Source organism: Balearica regulorum, chromosome 7 (assembly GCF_011004875.1).
Source record: "Balearica regulorum gibbericeps isolate bBalReg1 chromosome 7, bBalReg1.pri, whole genome shotgun sequence".
Lineage (NCBI taxonomy): Eukaryota > Metazoa > Chordata > Aves > Gruiformes > Gruidae > Balearica > Balearica regulorum.
Window position 1 is genome coordinate 8978608 of NC_046190.1, and position 26783 is coordinate 9005390.

At 36.1% G+C, this 26783-nt stretch overlaps 1 protein-coding gene across 4 annotated transcripts in view; it reads right to left on the bottom strand.

Moving 5' to 3' along the window:
• ATRNL1 (attractin like 1) overlaps positions 1-26783 on the bottom strand; it is a 522496-nt gene that overhangs the window by 398797 nt on the left and 96916 nt on the right. For all 4 annotated transcript variants that reach the window (XM_075757823.1, XM_075757824.1, XM_075757826.1 and 1 more), the window contains exons 11-15: positions 20744-20828; positions 18666-18874; positions 16087-16205; positions 7251-7383; positions 5777-5958 (exon numbers count right to left, since the gene is read on the bottom strand). In XM_075757823.1, coding sequence (XP_075613938.1) covers positions 5777-5958; positions 7251-7383; positions 16087-16205; positions 18666-18874; positions 20744-20828 — 728 coding nt within the window. The remainder of the gene's footprint in view (positions 1-5776; positions 5959-7250; positions 7384-16086; positions 16206-18665; positions 18875-20743; positions 20829-26783) is intronic.

Genomic DNA, 26783 nt, shown 5'->3' on the forward strand with positions numbered 1-26783 from the left:
GAAACCATTAATTCTATTTACTACCCCATTGCCTGGTTTCTACTCTTTAACTATGCGTCGATGCTAACTATGCTAGATACCTACACATGTCATATTCCGTAAATATTTACCCAGTGAATGACACATAATAAGCAGTGTAAGCAAATTTCAGGTTTTTAAGTGTCTCAGTATCTACTGGACACAAATGATGAAATCCAGATGTAATTAGTAGTATGAGTCATGCTTTAGAACATAAGAACACTTATTTCTCCTAGTCTCTTCAAATTTTGCTGTTGTGGCATTGGTTATAAAAAAAATAAAATATATAAAATCTGGCAAACTGAAAAGACTACAACTTCCCCAATTTCCATCTGTAGAGCTTGTAGCTACTATTCTAGTGGGACTTTGACTTAGATACTCTTCAGTTGTTGTTTTTTTTGTTTGTTTGTTTGTTTTTTTAAATTCAGGTTCTTTTCTCAGGCATCCAAAGTGAGTGGAGCTCTACAATTCCTGAAAGTAGGAAGACAGGTAAACTAGAGATGAACAAACAGGCAGTCACTGCAACAACTCCAATACGGAGATAAAATGCAGAAATCATTTGTTAGACTTCCAAAACCATAAGTGGGACTGCTAGAAACTGTAGTAAAGAGACTAATTCAGAAAAAAAGTAGATGTCAGCTTCATTACAAGCAAACATATGATAAAAGCATAAAAACATACAGCCCTCTGAGAATACTTTGAGCTACCAAGGAATAATGTGGCCATGCAAAGCTCAGTAATTAACTGCAACCTACACTCAAGTGTCATTTATAAAGGATGCTTAGCCCTGAGAACAGTGAGTTGAAGGAAAAGTTGCAAACAGTTTATATAATGAAAGGCTTTGTTTGAAACTGTTCTCATCTTTGTTTGTGCTTACTACATCAAAACTAAATCTTCTCAGAATTTATTGCATGCTAACAAGAACATTATTATTTTTAGTTAAATCCCAGAGTTGTGAGCAAACTCCCAAGAGAACTAATTGCACTTTTAAATGAGTATACAACATTTGAATATTAGCAGGAACAATTAATTAACCTCATCTTGCTGTTTAATCTACTTTGCAGAAAATCTCAAACCTTCCCTTTCATAATATTTTGCTTACTAGGTCAATAAAACAGCATATAAGGAAAAAAAAATCAAGCTGCATTTTGCTTTAGTACAGGAATCTGCAGTCTATCCATTGTGTTTACTTTGGCATTCCCTTAAAGAATTTCATTTATTTTCAATGAAAAATATAAATTAGACTTTAAATTATTGGTGATAGTTTTCGAATACATCAGCAAATTCAACAGTGTTTTGACTTCATACTGCAAAGGCCTTTCTTTTGTCCCATGTCCTTCTCCTCTAAAACGAGGCAATGTATTGATTTCCAATTTAGTACTGGAATTAAGAGAAATTATTGATCCCAATGATGTCTGGACAGGGTGTGGAGACAATGGCAGTTTCCTTCCTCTGAATCTTTTCAAAACATCCGTGTTTTATATTATTCTAAACACGATGAAGAAATAGTCCTAAATTTGTCCCAGAACAAGGACTTTGTGTATTAGAAACAAAGTCACACTTTGTTTCAATGAACAATAAAGAATTCTTAAGTCCTTCCAAGCTGCAGTATTTACTGACACTATTTTGACAGTTTGCAAAATACACAAGTTACCAACATTTTTTTTCTTTTCTCAGTATAAGAATATCAAATAAAGCAGTGATAAAAACAGATCCATATTCTTATTTCCAAATTTTGCTCTGACACACTCACTAATCCTGCAAGCTTTTGTTTCACATAAGCAAAAGATTTTAAAGCCTTCGATATCAACAACACAATTCAAACTCCACCATAGATAATACAGATTAAAGGCACAATGTTCACCTTACAGTTGCTCTAACTATACTTGTGAACTCCACACCACCACCTGTAACAAAAACAAGCCATCTAAAATGAAATCTTACTCCTTAAATCATTGTGATTGCAGTTTGAGAGGAAAAGGCAGACAAAAGAAAATCAAGGAGTTTCAGAGAGCCTGTCACACCTGATAAGACATTTAGGCTGTCTCACACAGAATAAATCTAACCAGACAGACAGATACGAATGAAGAAAAAAAAAAAAAAAAAAAAAAAACCAGAAACCACCAATAAATACCACCATTTTTTAATTTTCTAAATGCCACTGAAAACACCAGAATAAGTCATGGCAGCATTTCATTGGAGAATCTGATAACTAAATGATCGTGCAAGCCAAAATACGCTTTTAAAGTGCATACATTTGTCTATAATTGCATAAACTGTGTGTGAGGTATCTCAAATTTACATCACCACTTTGGCTCAGGGCATACGTCATTTAAATAAAGATATGCCCAGCAGGGTGTCACCTTGTAGAAATTCTAAGCTCTCAAATATAAGAAAAATCTTGCTTCCAAACACTTTAAAAAGCTATTTCTCATCTACACTTCAAGCCAGTCAGGCAATATCAGTCATATCAATACTCTATCACACACCATTAGATTTGAAGGCCTCCTGTGCAGTATTTAATAAGGGTTGAGGGGAAAAAAGAAAAAAAAAAAGAAAAAAAAAAGACAGCAAAAAAATAATTTGAGAAATCATTGCCATTTGTGATTTTGTTATTTGATTTCAATTACATTTTCAACATTATCTCATATCAAAGAGTGGACAGACAGAATGTGTTTCAAGGCTGCAATAAGTACAATATCAGGGGAGATCTTTTGACAAAGAATTACTTCTCTCTCTCCTTTATCAGCAAATAATAGAAAATACATGTGTTCCTAGTTTAAAAAAAAAAAAAAAAAAAAATTGCTATGTCCAGGTCCTACATTTATTGGGAAAAACAAAACAAAACACTTAATACATAACTCATATTTGCATACTGGAACACTAAAAAGGATAATATAGAATATTTATGTCCCTAAACTCTTACATTCAGATTCAGTACAACACAAAGGCAAACTTTAACTGTCATTCCCTTTGTAGGCATCTCAATTCATCTGCAACATAACAACTTTGCAAATCATGTACTAGCTTGATATAAGCTTTAATTATTATTCATAATTATCTTTTTCCTGCAATTGTGAAATCCCAAGCTACTTAAAAATTAGGAAGTTTATATAGACAAAGAAATGCTGCATGTTCTACAAACCAAAATACAGACTTTTAAAAATGTCCTTTGCGAAGATGAACTGATTTTCTTGTAATGGACTCATTCTGCTAAGACATCCTGTCTGGGTGTACACTCAGGTTTGATGAGGTTTGACATCCTTTGAGCATACATATATTTCACGCACCCATATCATGATATGGGTAGGCTTTCCAACACTTTAAACACAGCAATAAGCATTTGATTATTTAACTGCTAAAAACTGAACCCGACCATCCATGGACAGGTAATTAATCTTCAACTTCCCTTCTCTTTTCCCACCATTGAGAAATTAATACTGATCGTATTTCTAAAGACTATTCCGATGGCAGCTTCCTGTATTTGCCAGAGGCATGTAAGAGTTTTCAGCCCTCTCCCCCTTCCTCACCATTCTCACGGAAATAGCTGAATAGCTCCTGGCTCATTCCAGAACTGCCATGCAGGGATTCTCCACGTGCCTCACACAGTAGTACAGCTTCTCTGCGACCCTTTGATCCCACATACCAGTTATACAGGGAGCCAGGGTTTTCCAGAGAAGAGAAGTATACATCTTTAGCACCTCCCCACCCTCAACCTCTTGCAGCCTGCATCAAATGAAGGGGCATGGAAACACGCACCCTTGGCATGGCGTGAGGCTACCAGAGGCTCAGATTTTTTCACTGATATCGTGGCTGTCTCCATGATTGCTCTCTTTTGTACTGTCTGAGCTTCAGTTCATATTCTGCTACTGACTGCATTTCCCGGAAACTACAGTGTGAAGAGATGCAATTTGAATAGCTGAAAGTCAAAATAAACCAAAACCTTGAATTACCAAAACAATTCCCTGAACAGCTGATGTAATTGAGCGCTGACACTAGAGTCCCCAATACAGCTAGGCACTTAATAAAAAAGCTTCTGTATTCTACACTACCTGTAAACTACCAGTTTAGGACGGTCCCCTCAGTGTCCCTCAACAAAGAGCATTACAACAAGACAATTCTGAGGCAGCTAAGGCCCAGACAGGGAAAGCAGATATACTCCATCTCCTATTGATTTAAGCATTTAGTATGAGAAATGGGGGAAAAATCCCCTACGATCCACCACAGATTTTTACATAAGGGACGAGAAGTATAGATTACAGAAGCTGCAATTCGAAGTAAGCAATTTTGCGCACATCCTCTCTCCAACAAAGTATTTTCTTTATCCATGGATCTCCAGCTAGCAGATATCTATTTGTAACAGAAATTAAACAGGTCCATTTTATACATAAATATGCATAGACATAGACATGCAGAGAAATATGTAGGCATGTGTACATCTGTACGTATGTGGATACATACACATATGTATAAATACACGTTTGTGTGTGCGTGTGTATATATATATATGCCGGTAGATATACATTCCACAAAATAGTAAGTAACATTAAATAAACAGAGAAGCCTGTACTGGAGCTGGGAGAACATTCAAATTAGAATTATCTGGGACTCCTGAAGGCTTTGAAAAGTTTTATTCAAACCAGTTCCACTCCTACCTGCTCACTAGACATTGCAGTCACAACGAACACTTCATTTGAACCTCTTCAAAGGCAGCAGACAGATCTACGTTCTGGTATGGATAGGTTGCTCTCAGCCATAAACTGCCATTACTATTGCAATATTATAACCAGATTTAAAAATAGGAAACATCATCTTAGGTTATTGGAGGAACCTTTGCCATACCTGCTGTATTTTTTAATACTTTGTCTAAACGTGGTATCACCATCTATTTCAATGATGATAAATTGCAATTTCCTGAAGACAGTTCTTGCCACTAACTTCTAGAGATTTTTGATCTTCAACATTAATGACAGTGGTCTTTTCAGGCAGGAGATTTAACCTAATTTTCTTTTTTAGATCCACCATTATACTGTTAATAGTAAGGTCCACACATCTCTCTTCTGGCTACTACCAGAAGGAAGAAAATGCATTTAACATATAGTAAGAATAACTGTAGGGCAAATAAAAGTAATGCTTTTGTGTAGGACTTGAAGAAATCCCTGAATAGCTACAATATGAATGCTCAAAGAAAATTTTCCATTTCTGTGGGGGTTTTTCACCACCTAAATCTGTGTGTAGTGTGAGCACGGTCAGTTCCCTTAATAAAATGAGCAATTTAGAGCAGAAAGAAAAGTCATGTCATGTCAGTAGTCATTTAATTTCCTGTTGAATTAGCCAAGCTATGCACCACCCAAAACCAATCCTGAGAGCAGTTTTATGGATACTGGTGTCAAAGTCTGGATTTTTTTCTCTGTTACAGTGAAAATTATTTTTTCTTGGTTTGATTCCTGCTGTCACAGTGTATTGGAAAGGGCTGGGATTTCCCAGATCAGCATTCCAGCCATTCTCTTGAGTCTTGAAAGTAACAGTAACCTGCAACAGTTAAATCCGTTAAGGAGAAACACTTAGGAACTGCTGCGTCATTAACATTAAACATGAGATCTCCTTAATATCCTACACACCACTTACACCGGTCTTTAGCACCACGCTACATTTCTTTGAAGGCATAAACTTTCCTCTCTTTGGACAAATCCCTAGAATAGATTTCTCAAAAGCAAATTTAATTCACATGAGCATCAATTATAGTTACTCAAGTTACCTGAAGTGTATACTTCTGTATTTCATCCAGAACAAATTCCACTTCTTTTGAGGTTGTTAATGAGGCAAGATTCCCACTTAAATTGTAGCAATAGAGTTTGGCATTGTCATAGCTTTCACGACTAGAATTTATGCGGAGGCAGGCATCTCCAATATGACTCCATCCTTCCCCACACAGATGAGCTAGTGTAAAAAGCATACAATTAAAGCTGATTTGAAAAAACATTTAGAAAACCTAAGGGAGTCTGAATTTCATCTTCCTGACATCATAAATAAAATATATCCCACACTCAATTTCCCTTTTCACGTCATGTAAATTCTAAAACACCAAGTAGTACCATATTGAATAGTGTATTTTTATAAAAGAAACTTTTAACAAATTACAAAATATTGAAGGCATAGGCTAAGTTTCAGTATAACAATATTGTTATGACACTGTTTCTTCTCTGTATTCAGATTTGTGCACAACTAAATATTAAAGACTAAATTATGTACAACCAAATGTTAAAGATTACATTATGTACATAATTAATAGCACTTTACCAATCACTTTACCTAAATGTTATGTAAATTTCAAAATCTGAAAGCAATTGTCCTAGAATTAAGAGATCACAAATTTATCCTATCTTTGCATTTGATTTTGCCTAAATATGAATGCAATCATAATGATAGGAAACTCAGATAATATTTCCTCTTCAACTTATTTCAGCATTACTCAGATTCAGATAACTATTAAAAGATAAGTAATTCAGAACAATTATAGTTAATCTTCACAAAAATTACACAAATGCAGTTTCAAACTGCACAGAATAAATTTATTAAAGTTATTTAATGAATAATTTCTGTGGAAAAAAAACCACCCTGTGTTCATTACCTTCATCCGGACATAAAGATCAAATGGAAAAGGTTCTGCTATCTAACTGCCTATATGTAGTTATGAATATGAATTGCAGAATAAATATTATTTCAGAACGTGAACAGTCACCTTCTGATACTATTTTATATTAGCATTTTAATATTCACTGTTTTCATAGTATTACCAACATTCAACAATCAAGAAAGTAGACCTTAGGCCCTATCTGCGCGGGAGAATTGAAGTATAATTTATACGATAAAATCCCAGCCAGTAAAAGTAACAGTGTCAGTGAATACATAACAATAAAGGACTCCGTATGGCAATTCAGCTCCGCACTCAGTGATCCTCACGGGCTAGAACTTGTCACTAGCTTGTGCAGAGGTACATGCCATTATGCCTTCGCTAATATTATTACCTCTCCTAACAAGATGAAATGTAGCATTGATATACCAACCAGTGATGCAATTACACCTGTGTTCACCTGTACAGGCACAGTCAGGCAGGGAGAGTCAGCTAGAGTAAAACAAATCCAGGTCTATTCATCGAACAAGTATTCTTTGGCAATAATGGAGGAGATTTACTCAGTTTGAAAACAACTGTAAAAAGCAGCATGACCTACCAGGTAGGGCCTGGCACTCCTGCTGGCGCTGGTCCCACTGGCAGTTCAGGTGTAGTGAGCAGCTCTTGCAGCTGGTCAGTTTATTGCAAATCTGTTCATTCCTCACATGACATTTGGTGTAGTTTTTAACTGACTATAACAAAACAGACAAAACAGCATCTCAAACATATGTCAAACCATCAATGAACCAGAAGTCAAAAACTGAAATACACAGCAGGTGGATCCCTCCCAGAAAAATCACAACCACCTAAAAAAACCTAGGCTGAATTTAAGCTGTCTCGATTCCCGTATCAGTTGCAGAAAGTACAAAATGCATCTCTAGAGCACAAATCATCCCACCTGTCCTACACAACTAACTTTGAGTGGGTCAAACAGTACTTTGAAGATGCCACTTCCCTCTACAGAGCACAGGAAGACCTTAAATAACCGAACTAAATCTCTCTTTCTTAGATAGCTCAGGGACATGCTCTCACTAAATTGTTTCATCTTCTGCAAGTTAAAGCAAGCAAAATAATCAAACAGAATATAAAAAATGGTGCAAAATACAGGTGTAAGATAATTACATATCATTGGCTGAAAGTGAAAGAATATGCTCTACTTTGCTTTGTCTGTATTAAACAAAAACAGGGGCTACAGACCAGTAGTCACAAAACACAAGAACGATTCATCAAAAATTTCAGTCAGATTATTTTACAGATTTAACCACAAACCTGTATGCAACATAGCCAGTATAAAATTTACAGGACCTACAGGAAACCTTTTTGTCAAACAGTGACATAAAACCAGGAATAACATTATTCCTTTGGTACCTTAGTATACACGAAAAGCAGTAAACACTGAAGGAATTTTTACTTGTTTTTTTTTGTTGGGTTTGGTGGGGTGTTTGGGTTTTTTCCCTGAAAACTGAGGTCTTCGTTTCCAAGTTAAGCATTTTGAATACAAATCTTCTTCCCCCCCCCCCCCCCCCCCGCATAGTACTTTTAATTAAGACATAACATTGCTATCTTATTTAATAAACTGCCCAAAATCCTCAGCTAATTCAATAGCTTATCCATAAGGCTGTCTCTACTAACTTAATTTCAAGGTAATAATTAAAAATAAGTCCTAACGCAAGATAGCTTTATACTCGCAGAACCACAGAGTGGTTAAGGGTGGAAGAGATCTCTGGAGGTCATCTTGTCCAACCCTAACAAACCTTGTCTCTAACAATAAAAGATTCATTCATGCATCGTAGCAAAAATGGATTGTACTTTTTGTACATGACAAATGTTTACATGACAAATTTGGTTGCTTTCCTTTCTAACAGTCTCCTGGATTACGACAAAGTACATCTAAAAGGGTGATATGACAATAAGTTACACAGTTGTTGGTACTGGAATGATGATGACGATAGACCATCAACCTACTGCAGTCAGGAAAACCAGCCTCCTTTTATAATTATTTAAAAGTCCTGAAATAATGCAATTGTTGAAATGAATTTTCAATTTCACACAGGAACAGCTACATTCCTGCTGAAGAACATTGCTGTTTAGGGACTTGTTTGTTGTCTTTATTGGATCAGATGCCCATCAATGAGCTTATTATAAAAGGTACTCACTATTTTTCTGGTCTGTAAGAAAAGCTACTATGAATCAGAAAAAAACAGAGAAACCATTCTAGGAGAAAGCATCTACACCACAGTATGAAAGAGATCCAAAGGTAATGCCACAAAGTAATAGAACATCTATCTAGGCCAATAAATGCATACGAAGAGTAAAACGCAAAAAGCCTTTGGTACAAACCCACATTCAGTTTCACTCAGTCATGATACGTATTCACAAAACTGCCTGAGAGATGCTTTAAAGTGAATTTTAGAGCACGAGTAACTACCAACTGCTCATTTACAATACCTCAGTCCTCACTTTTAACACTTCATGATGACATAGTCAAAATCCTTAAGCACTGAGATTGTTTTTGAAAACTATATACTCTTTAGTGATACTACATACAGATTACAGTTTTCCAACTACACCAAGATATTTGTTCTATTACTTTCTAATCATGAAGCTTGTTGTATGCTGGTTATTTAATGTTTAAAATAAAATTCAAAGTACTAGTGACTATTCTGTAATAATGTTCTCTGTTGTATTCCCTTATTCCCAGCACTTATTTCCCTTAAATCCAATTTAAACATTGCTTGCCTGAAAATCTCATTAGTTCGATGTAGATGTGAATCCAATAGGTAATTCATATTAACACAATATTAAGGTTATAACTTAAGCTACCAAACCCAATGAAATTCAGAAATATGACAGCCCATCTGTTACTGAAGTTCTATTTTGCTGTAGGATATTTATAATGTTTACACACTCAAGTATGAATAAATCACATTATATATAAAGTTTCCCACTTATGTCTGATTTACTTAGATTTTTTTGGTACGGATCTTGATATGGTTCTATATGGACAGACTTATGAACTGTGGTGATTTTCTGCATATCCACTGTAGAATGAAAATATAACAGTAGTTTATCTTAGAATTTTGGAAATTGCTATTAAATAATGTACCTCTCCTCCTCCTCCTCCTGGATTTTTCACGTCAACAGTATAATCTTGTCTAGTTTGCTAGTCTAACCGTAAATTATAAATCTAATAGATTTGCTACTATTTCTCTGAAGCTACTCCCAAATCTTACTATCGGGTACTCCTTAGTCTTAAATTTTCCTTTTTTTTCCTCCAAGACAAATTTGATTCTATTTGTAATTCCTTCTGCTACCTTATACATTTCCCCTTGACTATTCTTTGAATTCTTCCAATGTAGGCAGATTGTGTAGCATCCAAGGACTCCCATCATGAAAGAGAACGTTAACTTTCTGGAAGCAGTGCAAGCATTACAAAAAGACAATGATTCTTGTCTTTAAGGCACTGTGTAAACATATTTAACAATGTAGGACTATAGCGCGCTCTGAAGCATCATCTAGTATCCTATATCCCTCAGCAAGATACTCTTTATCATACCCTTCATGGGTTCTACAATGTTTAGTTTCTGTTGCCACACTCAGATATAAAATGCTTTTAAATCCCATACCAGTTTGGGCTGTATTTATGTTACTTGTATCAACAGCACTGCACATGTGGAGACTGGCACACAAGAAATTCAGAGCCTGCTACTGGTGGCAAGAGTGTGGCAGGTCACAGTTACAGAAGGAACACATTCCCCTTGTAGCTTTTGAAAGCAATGGGTCTTTCGAAAATGCCATACAAACTGGATGCAGGAATACTTCAACTCTGCCTCTTCCCATCGCAGTCTCTCCAAACAAGAAAATCACTTGCACTCCACTTGAAAAGCGACAGAGACCATACTCTGACCAAAAAAGCATTACATTCACATGGTATTGCTTGGTGTTCTTGATCCTAATTGATTAAGTGTTATCAATTTATTCGGCTCTCCCTTATGTCTGCTGCTTGTTATAGTAAAAGAGTAGGTATTTTATCAAGCTAAATGTGAAGATTCAGAATAAGAACTGAAACTTTATAAAGAAAGTGGGTTTCTTCAATTTTTTCCCAAGCACTTGCATAGTTTTGAAAAGAAAACATTTTCTCTCAACGTGTTTCAAGTAAACTTTAGCATTATTTTACTGCTGCGTTTCAAGCCTTCAAAATACTTTCCTTAAGTAACATGCGAATAACTTTATTTGCACGCTTTTAGTGTTGGCGGTTAACATTTCTATAAACTGAAGGATTATAGGCCAACGCTGTAGACAACCAGTGGAGCATATTATTACAGCTACCCTATCTGCAGTGATTACTTCAATTTTTACTGTAGAGGAGTACAACAACAGAAGGGAAGAAGGAAGCCATTTCATGTTAATTCCTGAAGCTTGCCTTCCAGGATTGCCGTTTGTATCTGGAGTTCGCTGTGGAGCCAGGAAATGGGAATAGTGATTTTGAGGATATAAAGAATCAAAACCAAATTATTTTGATAACTAGTGCAAGCATTTTCCATTGTTTCCCAGAGAAAAGGGTGAGGGAGGAGACAAAGAAGTGGGTTGAGGAAGAAAAAAAAAAAAAAAGAAAGGTAAAAAAGATAGAGAAGGGAAAACCTCCAAAATTCTTTCTCATTACAAACATCAAAAAGAAGCCGATATATTGACCAATAACAATCAAGATGTGCACATACATATTTTTACATTTTTCAGCTTATAAGCCTATCAGCCCTTGAGAGTATCATGAATATAAGTGGCATGGTACTTGTCCAAACCCAGCTCATCCTCCTCTTTCTCAGGTACATTGGTTAAAGACAACTGGCAAGCAGGAGGCATTCCAGTACTTTCAGGGCTTCAATTCAATCACAGTTTTTGAATGTACCTGCTTTAAATCCATAACATGGACATGCTATATTGCTATCCTTAACAATGATTACTCTCTTAATTTTTAAGGCTCTCTGACATTTTATCAATCAATATTTTGCTCTGTTTCTGAAGCATGAAACCAGTTGATAATTTTTTCTTAATCTAAAATTCAGGTGCTCTCTGGTCTTCTCAAGTAAAGGAAGCTTCACCATTTGTTGCAACAGGTGGTGCATCTTCAGTCATTTACCATTTTATTTGCCACAAGGTACAAAAAGATTTTGCTTTCATAGCATGGCTCCTTGCTGAGGAGCAGACCCATTCTTTGCTTACTCTTCCATGCTACTACAATTAAAAAAAAAAAAAAAAAAAAAACTCTTCCCCAAAGCCCCCCCCCCCCCCTTTTTTTTTTTTTTTTTTTTTTTTTTTTTGTAAAAACTGGAAGGTAAAATTGTAAGATTAACAGCTTTTCCTGAGAATATTTCCATTATGAAATATCATAGTCAATTTTATGAACAACACAATCAGCAAGGGGTTATCATTCTCACAGGATGAGAGATAAAGCTTTTTATGTGCAGATGTACAAAGTGAATACAGTTTCATAAACTTATTGAGCAGATCTGGTGGTTTTCTTCTATCAAGAAACAGGCAAAATGCATCAGAATCAGTGAGGACCAATATGTTGTGGTGGGTTGACCTTGGCTGGACACCAGATGGTCACCAAGCTGCTCTATCACTCCCTTCTTCATCAGGACAGGGAGGGGAGGGAAAAAAAAAAAAAAAACCAACACAAAAAACCCCCACCTAAACAACAGCAACAACAACAACAACAAAAAAACCAAAACCAAAAAACCCCACACTCCACAACAAACCCACCAAAACCTTGTGGGTCAAGATAAAGGCAGTTTACTAAAACAAAAAAATTATTCTCTACTGCCTATCAGCAGGGGATCTCTGGCTTCCCGGGGAGCCAAGTTTCAGTACGCATGGCAGTTATTCTGGAAGACAAACATCGTAAATAACAAACGCCCCCCTTCCTCCTCCTTTCTCTCAGCTTCTTATTGCTGAGTAGATGTGATACAGTATGGAATATCCCTCCCAAGATCTTGCCCACTCCAGCCTACAGCTGGGGGCGAAATGTTGGGGAGACAGTCTTGGTGCTGTGCCAGCACTGCTCTGCTCAGTAATAGCCAAAACACCAGTGTGTTACCAACACCTTGCTCGGTACCGATGCACAGCACAGCACTATGAGGGCTGCTATGGGGAAAATGGGAAAATTAACTCCAGCTCAGCCAGACCCAATACAGATACTTAGGATATTATAGAGTACAAATGAAACTGTCAGTGCAAGATCAATATAATAGACTTAAGGGCAGTGAACTGTTAGTAAAAGTCAATACAATCTGCTCCTACAAAAGTCAGAAATATACCACAAGAAGGATGCAGAACTTTTTTTGAAAAACCGAAAGTGAAGAAAATGTGAGACAGAGAAGCTAAGGAAAAAAGGTAGATCTAAGTATGATAGAAAGCTGTTTCTCCCAATTTCAGAAGAGAGTGATGTGTAGTGCTTAGAGGGACACACATGCAATGTTTTACAAGTCAATCAAAATATTCCTGTTTAAATTTCCATCTTTGATGCAGACACCCAATGAATGGGCGAAAAAGAATAGGTACATCAATGATGCCATTTCCTTCTTTGTAACAGCCTTATACAATATTTTATGTTTAAAAGCTGAAGACAGCCCTAGACTAGATACAAGAGGCTCCATGGAAGAGCTTGAAAGAGGAAGTTATACAAATATTAGTATGTCATATTTCCTGAAATCTGTACATGGCATAGGACAGTATTAATGACAGTACTATAGTTGCTTTTGCCCCTAAGGCAAAGCAGTATCTGTATTTGTGCATTTTTGAAAAAAAAGTAGAGTACTATTTTTTTAGCATCCATCAATCTCAACAAGGATAAAAATTAAATAACTTTTTTTATAAGCACTACATTTTATTAAGGAATAACTTCAGTATATTATGTAAAACCACTATAAGTAGTCTGGGGAATTTCAATGGTGTAATTTCTCAAGGCAACCTTCAAAACGTCTGATATATTTAATGGTAGGAAACAGACAACAACATACTACTGCTAGCATGCTGTTCAATCTACTCACGAGCCAAATTTTAGTACCATCTTGAACTACTCCACTTATCTTAAGTAAACTGTTTCCCAGTTGGGCAAGATGGGATAAGCATTCACCCCTCAATATTTGCATTCAGATATGATAGGGTCAACTAAAACCATGGTATGCAGAAGTATCCCACTTACATGAGTTTTTACGGGAGAAAAACAAACCAGCTTACTAGTGCTGAAATGAGCCAGACCTCCAGAACAACCTGGCATTGCAAGCCTCTGCTTGCAATTACATCAGATATGAGTGCAGTGATATACACCTGGATGATCCATGAGTCTGCATAGTAGTAAAATACAGTGTCCTGTTAATGTGCTGACCTACATCTGATGGTAGGCATAGGCAGGTATATGTGAATCATCAATGCATTAGTACTACTTATCAAGTCCATCCGTCCAGAGTTATTTCAGGGAAATTTCCATATTTTACAGCTCTTCCAATCAGCGGAACAGTCACTGCTTTGCAAATATCCATGCGCACGAGACCAATGCCAAACCGATTGCCAACATATCTTTAGTACACTGGCCACCTTCCGTGAAGCCAAAGCAACAGATTCTAAAATATTATTGTCATTCTTATCTGGGTGTTCTATGATCTAAGTAATATATCAAGGTCTTTGTACAGCCGCAAAAATGGGGCTTTCTCCTTGTGATCTTTCTGAGACCACAGCTTGTTATCCCATACTACTATCGCAGTACTGTCACAATATTTTCACTTTGTGGGCCTAGTCCAGAAGCAGTGTCTATGGAAATGGCTAATCAGCCTGATCCATTCCATTTCTCCACATGGTGCCATTCTGCTGATACTATTTTGGTGAGTTTATGTTGATAGCTGCAAAATTCTGCCTCCATTGTCTCCCAGCCAATACACTAATTTTGCAATAGCCACCTTCAACTTCTGACAGTAACTCTTTTCAGAAATTATTTCGATTAATTTTCACTATCCCATTCTTCAGCAACTCCAGTAACAGCCCTTGCTATGCACTTCAAACCCTGAATAAAAGACAGGAAATGATATAGAGAAGACTGATGTATCAGTTGCTAAATTATGCTGACAATCTCAGCCATGAAAGGTTGTCAAAGGATACTGAACTGAGAAGCTTGTGCTAAAATACCCAGTGCTCCACATTTATTAGGGATGAAGACAGTCTGCTCCATAGCAACTGTTCCTTGCTTAAGAGTTGAAAACCACGGTTAGAAAATTGGCATCTAATACAGTATAATGTGTTAGGAAAGGAAGAGCCCTTGAAGATCACAAAGGAAACTAACCATTAGTGCCTGGAATGTGAAATCACTCTGACAGACTTATAACATGGCTGCTGATGAATTTGTGTCTGCATTGCTTTTATTAGTAGTGACTAGCTACGGATGCCAGTGATTAGAGCTGGCTGTGCTCACTCTGAATGGGCAAGATTTGAGTCAGACTCAATTCAACTCCCACATTAATTTGTCTGTTTGGAGAACAAGATTGATTTGCATCGGGTTCAAACCAGAGAGCAAGCTACTTTTACTAATGGAAGTGTGTAAAGAAAGGATTTTGAACTCATGTACAGCCAGGTGTCTGGAGCTAGCTAAAAAATATAAGGAGGCAAAATCTATAAAGCTAAAATACTATTATATGCTTGTCAAAAATCAAATGAACAAGCAAGAGATACAGCAGCTGGTGGACAACAATGTAAAATATAAAACATGACACTAGGCAATATTAAAAATAGAAAAACATGTATGAATCTGTATTTTCATATTGCTTGTCTATACAAAGATCAGAGCAATCTTAACCAAGTCATCACAAGCCAGTTAATGTCGTGGTGACAGAGGCTCATATTCCTTTAATGAGATGACAAGTAACTCCACGACTTAAAGAAAAGCATTTCTATGATGATCAATGATCAGAATACCAAGACTAATGAGACTGACCTGGTTCTGTTTGAAAGAGAGAAAAACAGCCACCTTTCATGGGATTCCATGGTTTCTGCCTGTGTACTGTACACTGTATATGCACAAAATCCAAGTTGATAATGACTCTGGGACATTCCAAACATCATTAATTAGGAGATAATAGTATTTGTCTCAAAAGATATACAATGGGCTAACACAATCCTAAAAAATTCATTATTTTTTTTCCCCTGGAATAGATATCTGTTCTGCAGTCCAACTCTGCGCTCTCCAACATTTTTACCACAAAAAAACAGGCAAAAATGTTTATGTTTGTATTCAAAACAAGCTACAGTTAATCTAGTATACTCCTTTCATTTGCTGCAACAGGCCTCTGGTTTAGCTAGAAAAGAAACAATATTAATAACATGATCATAGATTTGCAAAGACTCACCATGCTACAGTTACTATTTGCTGAAATGCACTTCTTGTCATCGCACCACTGGCACCCGTTTGTATTGGCAGTACAGCTCGCACAGTCCGCGTATCGGTAACATCTGTCATCTGCAGCAGCTGTAATGCACATGAAAGTCAAAAAGAAACATCACACAAAGGAGAATAATACCACCTTTTTAAAACACTTGCATAGAGTATTTTTCTCTTACATCCTTCATTTGAACTCTAGCCATTCATAAAGTTGCTGTAGGAAATTAATTCTATTCAGTTAATAAGATTTACTTCTTTAAAAATTCCTTTAGTAACAACTATATTTGAAGGTTTGTAAGTCTCACATCAATTAAAGGAATATTCACTGATTTGCAGCATACAAATTCTCTTAGTACAGTGCTTAAACTAAGAGCATCAGAAAGTTTCTTAAACTATTCATTCTTCACTCCTTTAACATAGAAGAAAGATGGAGGTTTCTGATAAAAATATGAGATTGCTATGCAAGAAGATAACGGTAAAAGTAGTAAATAAAAAAATCTAAGATAGATATTATGAATGCACAGATATTTAATTCTTTATAAATTAATTCATAATAATTGGTAAGTTATAGTTCTGCCCTTTCTCTACAAAAAATATTGAAGGAAGAGTTCATGTTAGATTCTTAATATGAGCCTTCAGGACTTGGACTAAAATTTTTGTTATTTATGACAGTTTGGGACACAAATTATTACTTTTAGTTGAAGTAGGCAAAAATCTGAAAAGTCGCCATGACACAAAATAGGACAATTCCTATCATCTCCTACACCTATTACCGTGTTTAGCTCCTGTGCGGTTTTGGCTTCTCCAGTCTCGGGATTGTGCAAGAGATTCTCTTGCCAGGGAAGCCTTGCTATCCAAGAATTCATCTTTTGAAAACCCACTAAAATTTCTGCTTATCCTTTAATATTGACCATCAGCAGATTCTCAGATGATACTGTCAACCAGAAAAACAATTAAGCCAAGTGGTATAAAAGAGCATATGAAAAACTGGCTTTTGGCAGAATATTACCACCTGGAACTGGAAGGATTTGACAGCAGTGAAGCAGTGCTGACCACACAACTTCTTCGGAACTGGAATTCTATACAACTCATCTCCTGCGAGTTTAGTTGTAGTTTATTCCCACAGCAGCAGCTGTACTTTAGAAAATGCTCTAACTTTTTTATTTTCCTTCAGACAGTCTGTGCCTTGTTTTGTTTGTTTTAAACACCTGTCGATATGATCAGCTTCTTACAAGACCCACTTTCATCTCTATTACTTTTGAAATTAGTGTCTCAGAATTTTTCATTTTACAAAGAGATGAAACTTTCTAGACTCAAGATCTCTGAATGTTATGAAACTGCACAAAAGCAGTTCTTCAGAAAGCTTTACACCTGGATAACCTTTTTGTTATGTAATGCACCATTTTTCCAAGTTTGCAACTTCATATCCAGTTCAGAAACAAATAAAAGCTAACAGAAAAATAAACTGTCTTGAAGCATTGATTAATAGCAGAGTTAATACTTTTTAACAAACATTAAAAGTAGACTGGCAGTTTAATTGTATGGTAGTTTGTACATGTAGCACACAGCCCAAGTTTGACTGGCAATTTTATACTGTGCTGAAAAGAAAGATGCACAGACAAAATAGCGGGTGTGTGTAGCAGGGAAGCATACTCTGTTCATGTGAAGTATAAGAACAAGACTTTCACAAGCAATATTTCTGTGACAAGCCAAAATACTTAGAAACAGGGTGCAACAGTTATTCATAACACTAAATTGCTGTTTCAAACAATATAGCTATCACAATGCCATACAGAAATTCACATGATGAACCCATTTTGCCATACTGCAGCAAAGGGCTTGTTTGCCTCAAGTTTCTTTCCAGCTGTGATTATACTATAATCTTCTATACAAATACTCCTTTTTGATAGGTAATCTACTTGAAGCAGCAACACCTTCCCTCTCTCTTACCAGTACATACAGACATGAGAGTGCCATATGCCTACAATGCCAGATATCACTCGCAGCGTCCATTTGTGCTCTGATTGCTGTTATGCTTTCTTAGAATCAGCAAAATATTAAGGCTTTTAGATATATACTTTTGTGTGTGTCCGTCCATCTGTGTGTGTGTGTATACATATTTCCCAAAACAGAAGGTAGAGAAAGAGGAAAATTAATTCAGTTACATTTTCAAAGCTGACCGTTTTATAAACACTTCAAATACACTGAGTCAAATCCAATCTAAAGTAATTTTATACTTTAGCTCCCCAATGAAGTAAATTCTTCTCTTTGAACCATCTTACGTTTTGTATCCCTCAGAGCTTTTAACTTGTGCTCTTTTGCACCTACTTCCCTACTTAAAATCCAAAAAAATCCAGAATTGAATGTTTTTTGAAATTAATCCATAAACCTCTTGCACTAGGTATTCTCAGACAGGAACAGTCTTATCAGTCCAATCAGTAGGTCCACCTGGTGGGTCTTTTCAGGGGCATTTTAGGGTGTATTCTTCCCCTCCCATCTCCTACATCGCACTGCAATTTTGACACTGTAAGACTAGAATTCACTTACCTGTTTTCTTAGGACATTTTGCTCTAAGGATGTTATTAGCATGTCCAGATTCCCAGGATTCACAATGTTTCTTGTTCCATAGACACCGTATCCCTGGGCGAGCATTTTTACACAGCTCTTCATCTCTGAATGCTTCACAGTTTGGAGGCTTGTACACAAGGATGTCATTCAAAAGAACACTTGAAAAACCTCCAAATATATACATGGACCTATTAGGAAAAAGCAAGTAAATATAACTGTTATTGTAACTGTAGATACATTTTCTTGATTTCTGTACCTGTCTTGATATACAATAAAAAAATAACATGTAATATTATTAAAAAAAAAAAAAATCTTCAGCTCTCTCTAATAAAGACTCTGTCAGTGGTTCCATTATAAAGATTGGTAAGTTTTCAATTTATTCCTCCAAGGAAGTTTAGACTAACAAAAAAAATTGCTCAGAGCGCACTGCGCTATTAGTGAGTGGCATGTACCAAATGTCTGGAAAGAAGAAAGAAGAGCTATGGAGGAAACTACTCATTTTTGGAGTCAGAAAATGAGAACAGAGTGTGAAATAATGGGCTGCAGGAAATGAGAACATTTTTCTTCAAGAAGATTTAAAAGACGGCCAGTAATAATTGGCAGATGGATATTTCCTTGTTGGTAACATTTCCAGTACAGTCACTGCTGAACATCAGAGCCAGAAGACAAGACTTGAGACTTTACCCTTCTCATGTAAAATTAAGAACATCCTCAGTTAAAAGACAACAAGAAAGAACCTGTACATCTGTTGTGTCATATACTCTTAAAACAGAATTAATCATACAGTTACCAACAGTAGAAATTTTTGGACAGTATCTTGTATTACACTTTTTTATACATTAAACCCAACTAAAAAAACCATTACGTTCAGAAGGGAAAAAAGAAAGGAGGGAGGGCATTTTCACCTTGAATCTAATTCATTGAAAGTGACAGTTCTCGAACTATCTTAGATGTCTTAACACAAATCAGAATGAAAAACTACCAGTTGCTGAATTCATTAATTCCAAGCAATTTTCTCTCAATGAAGGAATCTGTTCATTGATTAATTTCATTTGCTCTGTGTACAGAGTTAGAACTTACTGCTGGTTTTGTTAAAATTTGGTAAACTCTTACGTGTAGTATTACTTATCACTTCCATTATTTCTGACCTATACGAAATCCATACATAGAGGATCTATAAGTTGCCCACATATACACAAATACTGAGTTTATGAGTGTGCTGAATAACATAGAAGAGGAATGATCAGTAGTACACAGTGTGGCACAGTCACCTGTAGTACTGCAGCTGTCAGTATAGGCCATTTGGCAACCAGCAATAGTAAAACTCACACAAAGAAATACTAGAAATTTCTTTAAACCTGACTACAGTTTTCTACAACTCTTCCACCAAAAAGGGGACATCTGTCCTATGATTTTATCTTCGGGGCTTGGAGTGAGGGAAACAGAGTTCAGGCACCAAATCCAGGAAACTCCAGATCCACTCTGTTTCTAGATGATGAAGCTTTACTGAGCTCCTCTACTCAGCAAATGACATGAAAGTACGCTACATTTTATAGACACTAAGCACTATGCTTCATATAGTCTAGATGGTGGCAAGCTTTTTTTCCTGCCAGTGTTTAATGATGATCATTGTATCAGTATCTTCAAAATCTTACTTTTTCCAAGAAATTTTAGTTACATGTTTTTGGTCTTATGGCTGCAGAACAAGGAATTCTAGCACGCTGCAAAGGGAAAAAGATTTCTCCTGTTACATCTGTGAGGATTATAGTTGGTACTGAATTTCAAACTCCCGGCAGCTCACAATACAGAGGAAACACATCAGTACGCTAGAAGGTTCATGTAAAATGCCACTGGACAGATTCCACAGCATGTCAAATTGATGATTAGCTGTACTGATTACCTAAGACAAATAAAGTCCCTGATGAGCACAACTTTTCATGTTAATAAATTACATCAGCTGTATATCAGTGAACCATACTTCGCATAGGTATAATTTCTGCCACAGGTTTTATCCTTCAGAAAAACAGACAGGAAAATTTAAAATACACTACATTTACCCATTACTGACAACAGCAGTGTGACCAAATCTGTTGACATCTCGATGCAGATTTGGTTTCGGTAAAATCTTCCATTCATCACAAGCTGAAAGACAAAACAAAAGCATATGAAATCATATGCTTCTATCATATTATAAAATAATTCCAAAAGTTTTTGGCAAAACTTATCCAAAATGGATTTTATTAGACACTTTTCTGTATATGAAGTATCAGCTAACTTTATTGCCCATTTACCCTTCTTTCCCAGAGGGAACAGTGCAGGTAATCCCTGCTCTCTCCATTGTAAACCCAGACCATCTATACCTCCTGACTTTCAAATGTTCTTAACATGTTTTCAGTACCTACTGGTCTCAGGAACTCTGAAACAAATTTTTTAACATATTTAAAACCATTCTTAATATTAGTTTCTGGCATTTGTTTAGTTTTTTTTTTTAAATTGTTTTGCAAAATCAGCAGGATTAGACAGAGGTTTTTTTCTGTTGTCACTAGGTGAAAGCTAAGCTGTTTTTTTCTATTCCTAATAACCTGCTTTATTCTGCTGTTTAAATATATTATTTGTTTGGAATTCATAGGGTCCTTCTAAAGTCTTTATTTACAGTGATATACATTTATCAATGTATATGACAGATCAGTGATATACACACTATCAGTCTTTAAACACAACCCATAATGCCATTTCATAATTTTTGGTCCTTCTTTTTATTTCTTTTTAACTAGGCTTTAAATGTTTAGGTAGATCCCCCTTTTAAAGGATTTTCTGATGGATTTTCTGGAGACAGGATTAATACACATAAAGATTCCACACTTCCAGAACCTGCAGGATTTGTGCACACCGTAGTCACTAGTTCTGAGTAAGTCTGATAGCTATATTTGCATTCCTCAAGACTAAATCAAAAGTACTCCTTTTAGATGCATTTACTGAGTAGGTGCTCCAAGAAACTGTCAGCAACACTTATCTATCATGGCATTTATCAAGGCCAGAGGACGTTCACAGAACCGTTATTATACAGCTCTCTGTCTTCACAGCCCATTTCAACGGGCACAATGGTGACCACTGCCATCAAGTGATCAGCAATATTGCTCTAACGTTTCTCGCCCTCAATTCAGCCAAATTATTTCAATTTGTGTTTATTTCATTGAGCAACAGTGACAGTAAACTTCTTTCTTTTTATAAGTGCTTTAAGATAATCTACTCCTCCAGCTGTGCAGCCCATCTCATTATCATCTTAATTTTGGTCTGTTGATTTAAGTACACTACTAATTACTTTCACCAAGTATTTGAGATTAATTTTGTATCAGTATCTTCACTTCAAATTAACTATTCAAGTATATTTCTTTTAGAACTGCTGCAGGAGCATTTACAAATGTGGTTTTGGTGTGGTTTCATTTCTCTGTCCCGACTGGGATTTTAGCTCTTTGGAGCAATTAGTCCTTTCTTCATTATTTCCTACGTGAACTTTACTGACTTCAAATATTCAAATTGCACCGTAATGGAAATAGGGAACACACAGAGATTGAAACTTCAATCTTTAAAAAAGAGCAAAGAAAGTACTTTTCTACAGAGCAGGCAAAGCATTTATGGAATTTGTCGTCCTAACAAGTTTTGGAGACAGGTAGGGTAAACTTTCAGGAAAACCTTCACATCAGACAGAGCATTACAGTTTTCTCATTTGAAAAAAAAAAAAAAATCTGCTATACACACAAAGATAAGGATTAAATCAAAGTTGAAAAGGAGAGAAAAGCTGCACAGTCAGAGTTAGTACCACAAAGAAGCAGAAGTGTTCTATAAAGATCAACAGTCAGAAAAAGTCACTGGCATATAGCAGGGCTGTGGGGAGCACATCTGAAACTTAACTGTTCCCAGGGTCTTAAAGCAATTACTACGCAGGTTGATTTTTACCTAATATTCCTGGAATCTTACAGGTAAATGAATTCAATTTAGTCATATCTAAATAAGGTATACTTAACTTAATTTTAAAGTTTGCAATAATTTATGTAAGTTACAGATATGATTAAAATCTGTAACCATCAGACCACATATTTCAACAAAGATTGCTTAAGGTTAAAGCAAAAAAACCACCCCACTCAAAAAAAACAAAAAAAAAACCACTCAAAAAACCCCAAAAAAACCCCACTCAAAAAAACCCCAAAAAACACCTATTGTCCTTCCCTCCTCAGTTTAAAACAAAAATGGTTATTAGGAAATCCACGAGGGACAAATGGTCCTCCAGGCTGATGTCATACAGAGCCTAAGTCACTAACTGCTGGCTATACTGGTCCTGTTCTCGTTCCCACTGTCAGAACAGAATAGCTGTTCATCTCTGGCTCTTCTAATGCAGAAAATGATTCACAGCAGCACTTTGTCCGGTTAGCATCCTGTTAGCTTACCATGCTGAAACAGCTCGGTGCAAGGTCATGCAAGGGTGGACCCGGCACATGAGAGGGGGTAGGACAGCACGGCTACAGGAAAAACTGCAGTAATAAGCTACTAGATCGACTTGGGCTTCCACGAAATCACAGCCTGAGCCCGTAAAGAGAGTCAGAGTGAGACTGTGGCTGTGACAGATAAATCGATTACATCTTCTTATAAACTGGAAACAGAAACTGGAAGGGCATTATTACCCGAGTAACATAGATGGTCCAAACAGCAATAATTTCAACATTAGATGGTGAACTTAGAATGAATTTAATAGTTTGGAGAAAAAGAAAGTATAGTAAGTTTAATTCACTTATTGGACCAACACATGCCTAAAATCTTGCCTCTTTCTAACTTGTACCTTCTCTCACCGTCATTAACATTATAGTATCATAAAATTATGGTATTATTAATAAACTTCATCTTGCACAATTGCTCTTTTTTTATTTTCTCGACTTAAATAGAATAGTGAAAGTACATACAAGTCAGAGATTTTGTTCTTGAAAGTTTCAACAGAGAGATCACAGTACTAGGGTACCAATTAACTACTTACGATCACAAGCTTCAGATGAAGGTAGGTGTAGTATTAAACATAAAAGTTGTGTATTCCCCATATAACAGCATAACATTGGCATTTGATGCCTCCGTAGTGTTTAAATTATGTAAGAAATTCAGACTAATAGCAATATTTATCAACAATAATTAATTCAATTACTATGTCAAGAAAATATTTCCTTTTAAAAGCTATAAAAAGAAAACATCTTAATGCTACAAGCAACCAGCAAAATCTTGCTGTTATACTGTAAAATCAAGTTCTTGCTGCTGTAAATCATTGCACATTAACAGAAACAGCATGTTTGGGCTCATATGCCTTTGATGGTAAAGGAAATGATTTTTAAAAAACATACTAAATTTTCATCTGATCTCGGAAAGTGTATTTTGTATTTTTACAAACATACATACAAATATATAGTGTTTCCTGTACTTAGAAATTTATTTAAGAAAAAGTGGGATTTAATGCTGAAGGAAAACCATAAAACCATAATAAAGGCCGGTTTTGAGATAAGAAACCCTTGAGGGTTGGAGATATAATAATTCCTTTCTTGCTGATGGTATTTGTCAAACTGGCAGGTCTTTTCAATAGAGTACAAGCAAAAAAAGGGGGAGGGAAGCACGTTACAAATAGCCTTCCCTCTTATCTCCTCCTAGCCTTATTAATGACTACCGAACACTGAATGGAGCACTGTGCAAGAATAATACTTTTGCTCAGAATTCCTGATCTGAGTTTCTCTGCACAGATTGCTTAATACAAAATACAGATAGTTAACCAACTAATTTTTTGTGGGTTTTGGTAAATAATCAAGCAGAATTCATCCCTGCCCATCATCTTCAAAGGTCTTTTGAACATTTCAAAGTACCCAAATTTCCAGACTTACTGTACAGTTACAAGAAGTGACAAACAGCAAACGCCATATGAGTTTCAACATTCGTATCACTATTTCAGCCTTCTGTGCATTTATTTGTCGTATTAAGGCTAATAAGGATAATAAGCTCTATGGAGTAAAGAATAAAATACTTTCTTCTGTAAAATGTCACGCGCTCTTAAGGTATTATACAAATAATAAGTGGAAGACATGGTATTGGTTGTATTTACAGTTGTCTCTGTATGCATCTGGGTATAATATATAGCACATGGAAGCATATACTGCTTTTAGCAGAAACAGTTACTAAGCAGATGAATAAGTGACACTATTCATTCCAAACTGATTAACAGAATTTTTAATCACTGAAAAGTACAAGGAGAAATGCAGGGTCTTTTCTTCCCATTAGTAAAGGCTTCAGCTTCAAGAACTAGTCCTACCACATTATATCATTATTAAAAAAAGATTCACACTCCTCCCTAGTGTAGACTAAATGTTTACCAGAAGTGACTCTGGTCACTCTGGCTTAATTTTCCAACCATATAATTATTTACATGATGAAACACACCACAGAAATGCACCAGATTTGAGGTGATCCAGCTGATGCTGGCAGAGAAAAAAACCCAGTTGAACTTTGCAGGGGGTAGAGCACTCCAGGCTCCACTCTGCAACAGGCTAGGCCTCCACACCCTATACTTTGGTCCAGCCACCTATATCCTTTTTATCTACATCCTACTGGTAATGTTGCATGACTGGTATCAGAGAAGATGACCAAGGCACCTAATAGAAAAGTTCTCAATGTTGCAACAGTAAGGACAATTTCACAGAGCTTGAACTTAGACAGATCGTAGGCTGTTTACGAGGGACATAAAGACACAGAAAAGGAGTCCCTGAGAATTCACTGTGGTACAATTAAGGCTCCATTTCTCAGATCACTAAAAATACAACCAGTTACATCAATACAAAAGTACTATAATAGCATAAACAGTAGGGCAAGAGGAATCTGCTGTACCAGTAAAATATATTCACACATCACTAGAATGTATCCCGTGAATGTATCCATGATTCTATAGAAAAATAAGACCACATTTCTAATCAAAATAGTTAAATATTTTAAAGCAAATCTATATTGTAGTATTTTGCTGATGTGACTAAGGTCAGATTTACCAAAATGTGGCTGAAGGAAAAATAGGGGAAATAGAGCATCCTAGCTCTATCCTGTTAGTCCTGCAAGTCTTTTTTATGAGTGACTTTTGCTTTTCAGACATACAGTTGAACATGCCATTAAAAACCTGTTTAGGAGTGGAGAGCAGTATAAAGTTTGCACTTACCACTCACATCTGATTTTGAATTTTTATTACCTAAACGCTAGGGCAGAACTGAAGTAGACAAGTTAAATTCACATCTGAATTAAGTTAATAAAGCAGTTTCAAAAATTATACAACTTGAGCATCCAACTACCTCTAATTTCTATTCTTTTTATGAAAATCTAAGAGAACCGCACATCTACAAACAGTTTTAAAGATGATTACTCTCCTCTTTCTTCATCTGATTTATTAAATGTATTATTGACATCTCACTTATTTTCAACAACTACAAAGACTATGAGAATTACCCTGAAAATCTTGACAACTCACTCCCAAATCTACAAAACTTCGTAAAAAATATGAGAACATCAAGGAACCCTTTGCAGAAAACACTATGGGAAAACTGATGAAAAACTGTAAGCATTGAATAGAAAAGAAGCTTATTTACACCTCATCTTAATTTTCCTCCCCCACCTGCCCAATACTGCACACAAGACTGAACAGAAGCAGCATGCCCCCTCAGAACTCGTAGGTGGAACTCTCAAAGTGATACGGTCACTATTGCCTTTAAAGAACGAAAAGGATTTGTACTTCCAAAACATGATAAAAGAAAAAAGACTGATTTTATATAGTTTAACAATAGTTAGAGTAATGATCCAAGATGTAGGAGGAAAAGGTTCATTTCCTACCCAATAGGATTTAAACCTACAGCTTTCATCTCTGAGGGAAGTGCCCTAAATGTTCAAGCCAGGCAATGCCTCAGTACTCCAAGTTAATGATGTTCCACTGAACAGGAAAAACAAAAAATATTGTTAGAAATAGGGAACAAAAGTTGTTAGGACAGTCTCTAAAAAGGGGCAACCAGTTTTCTGTACTTGACTTCCAGGTTCACATTT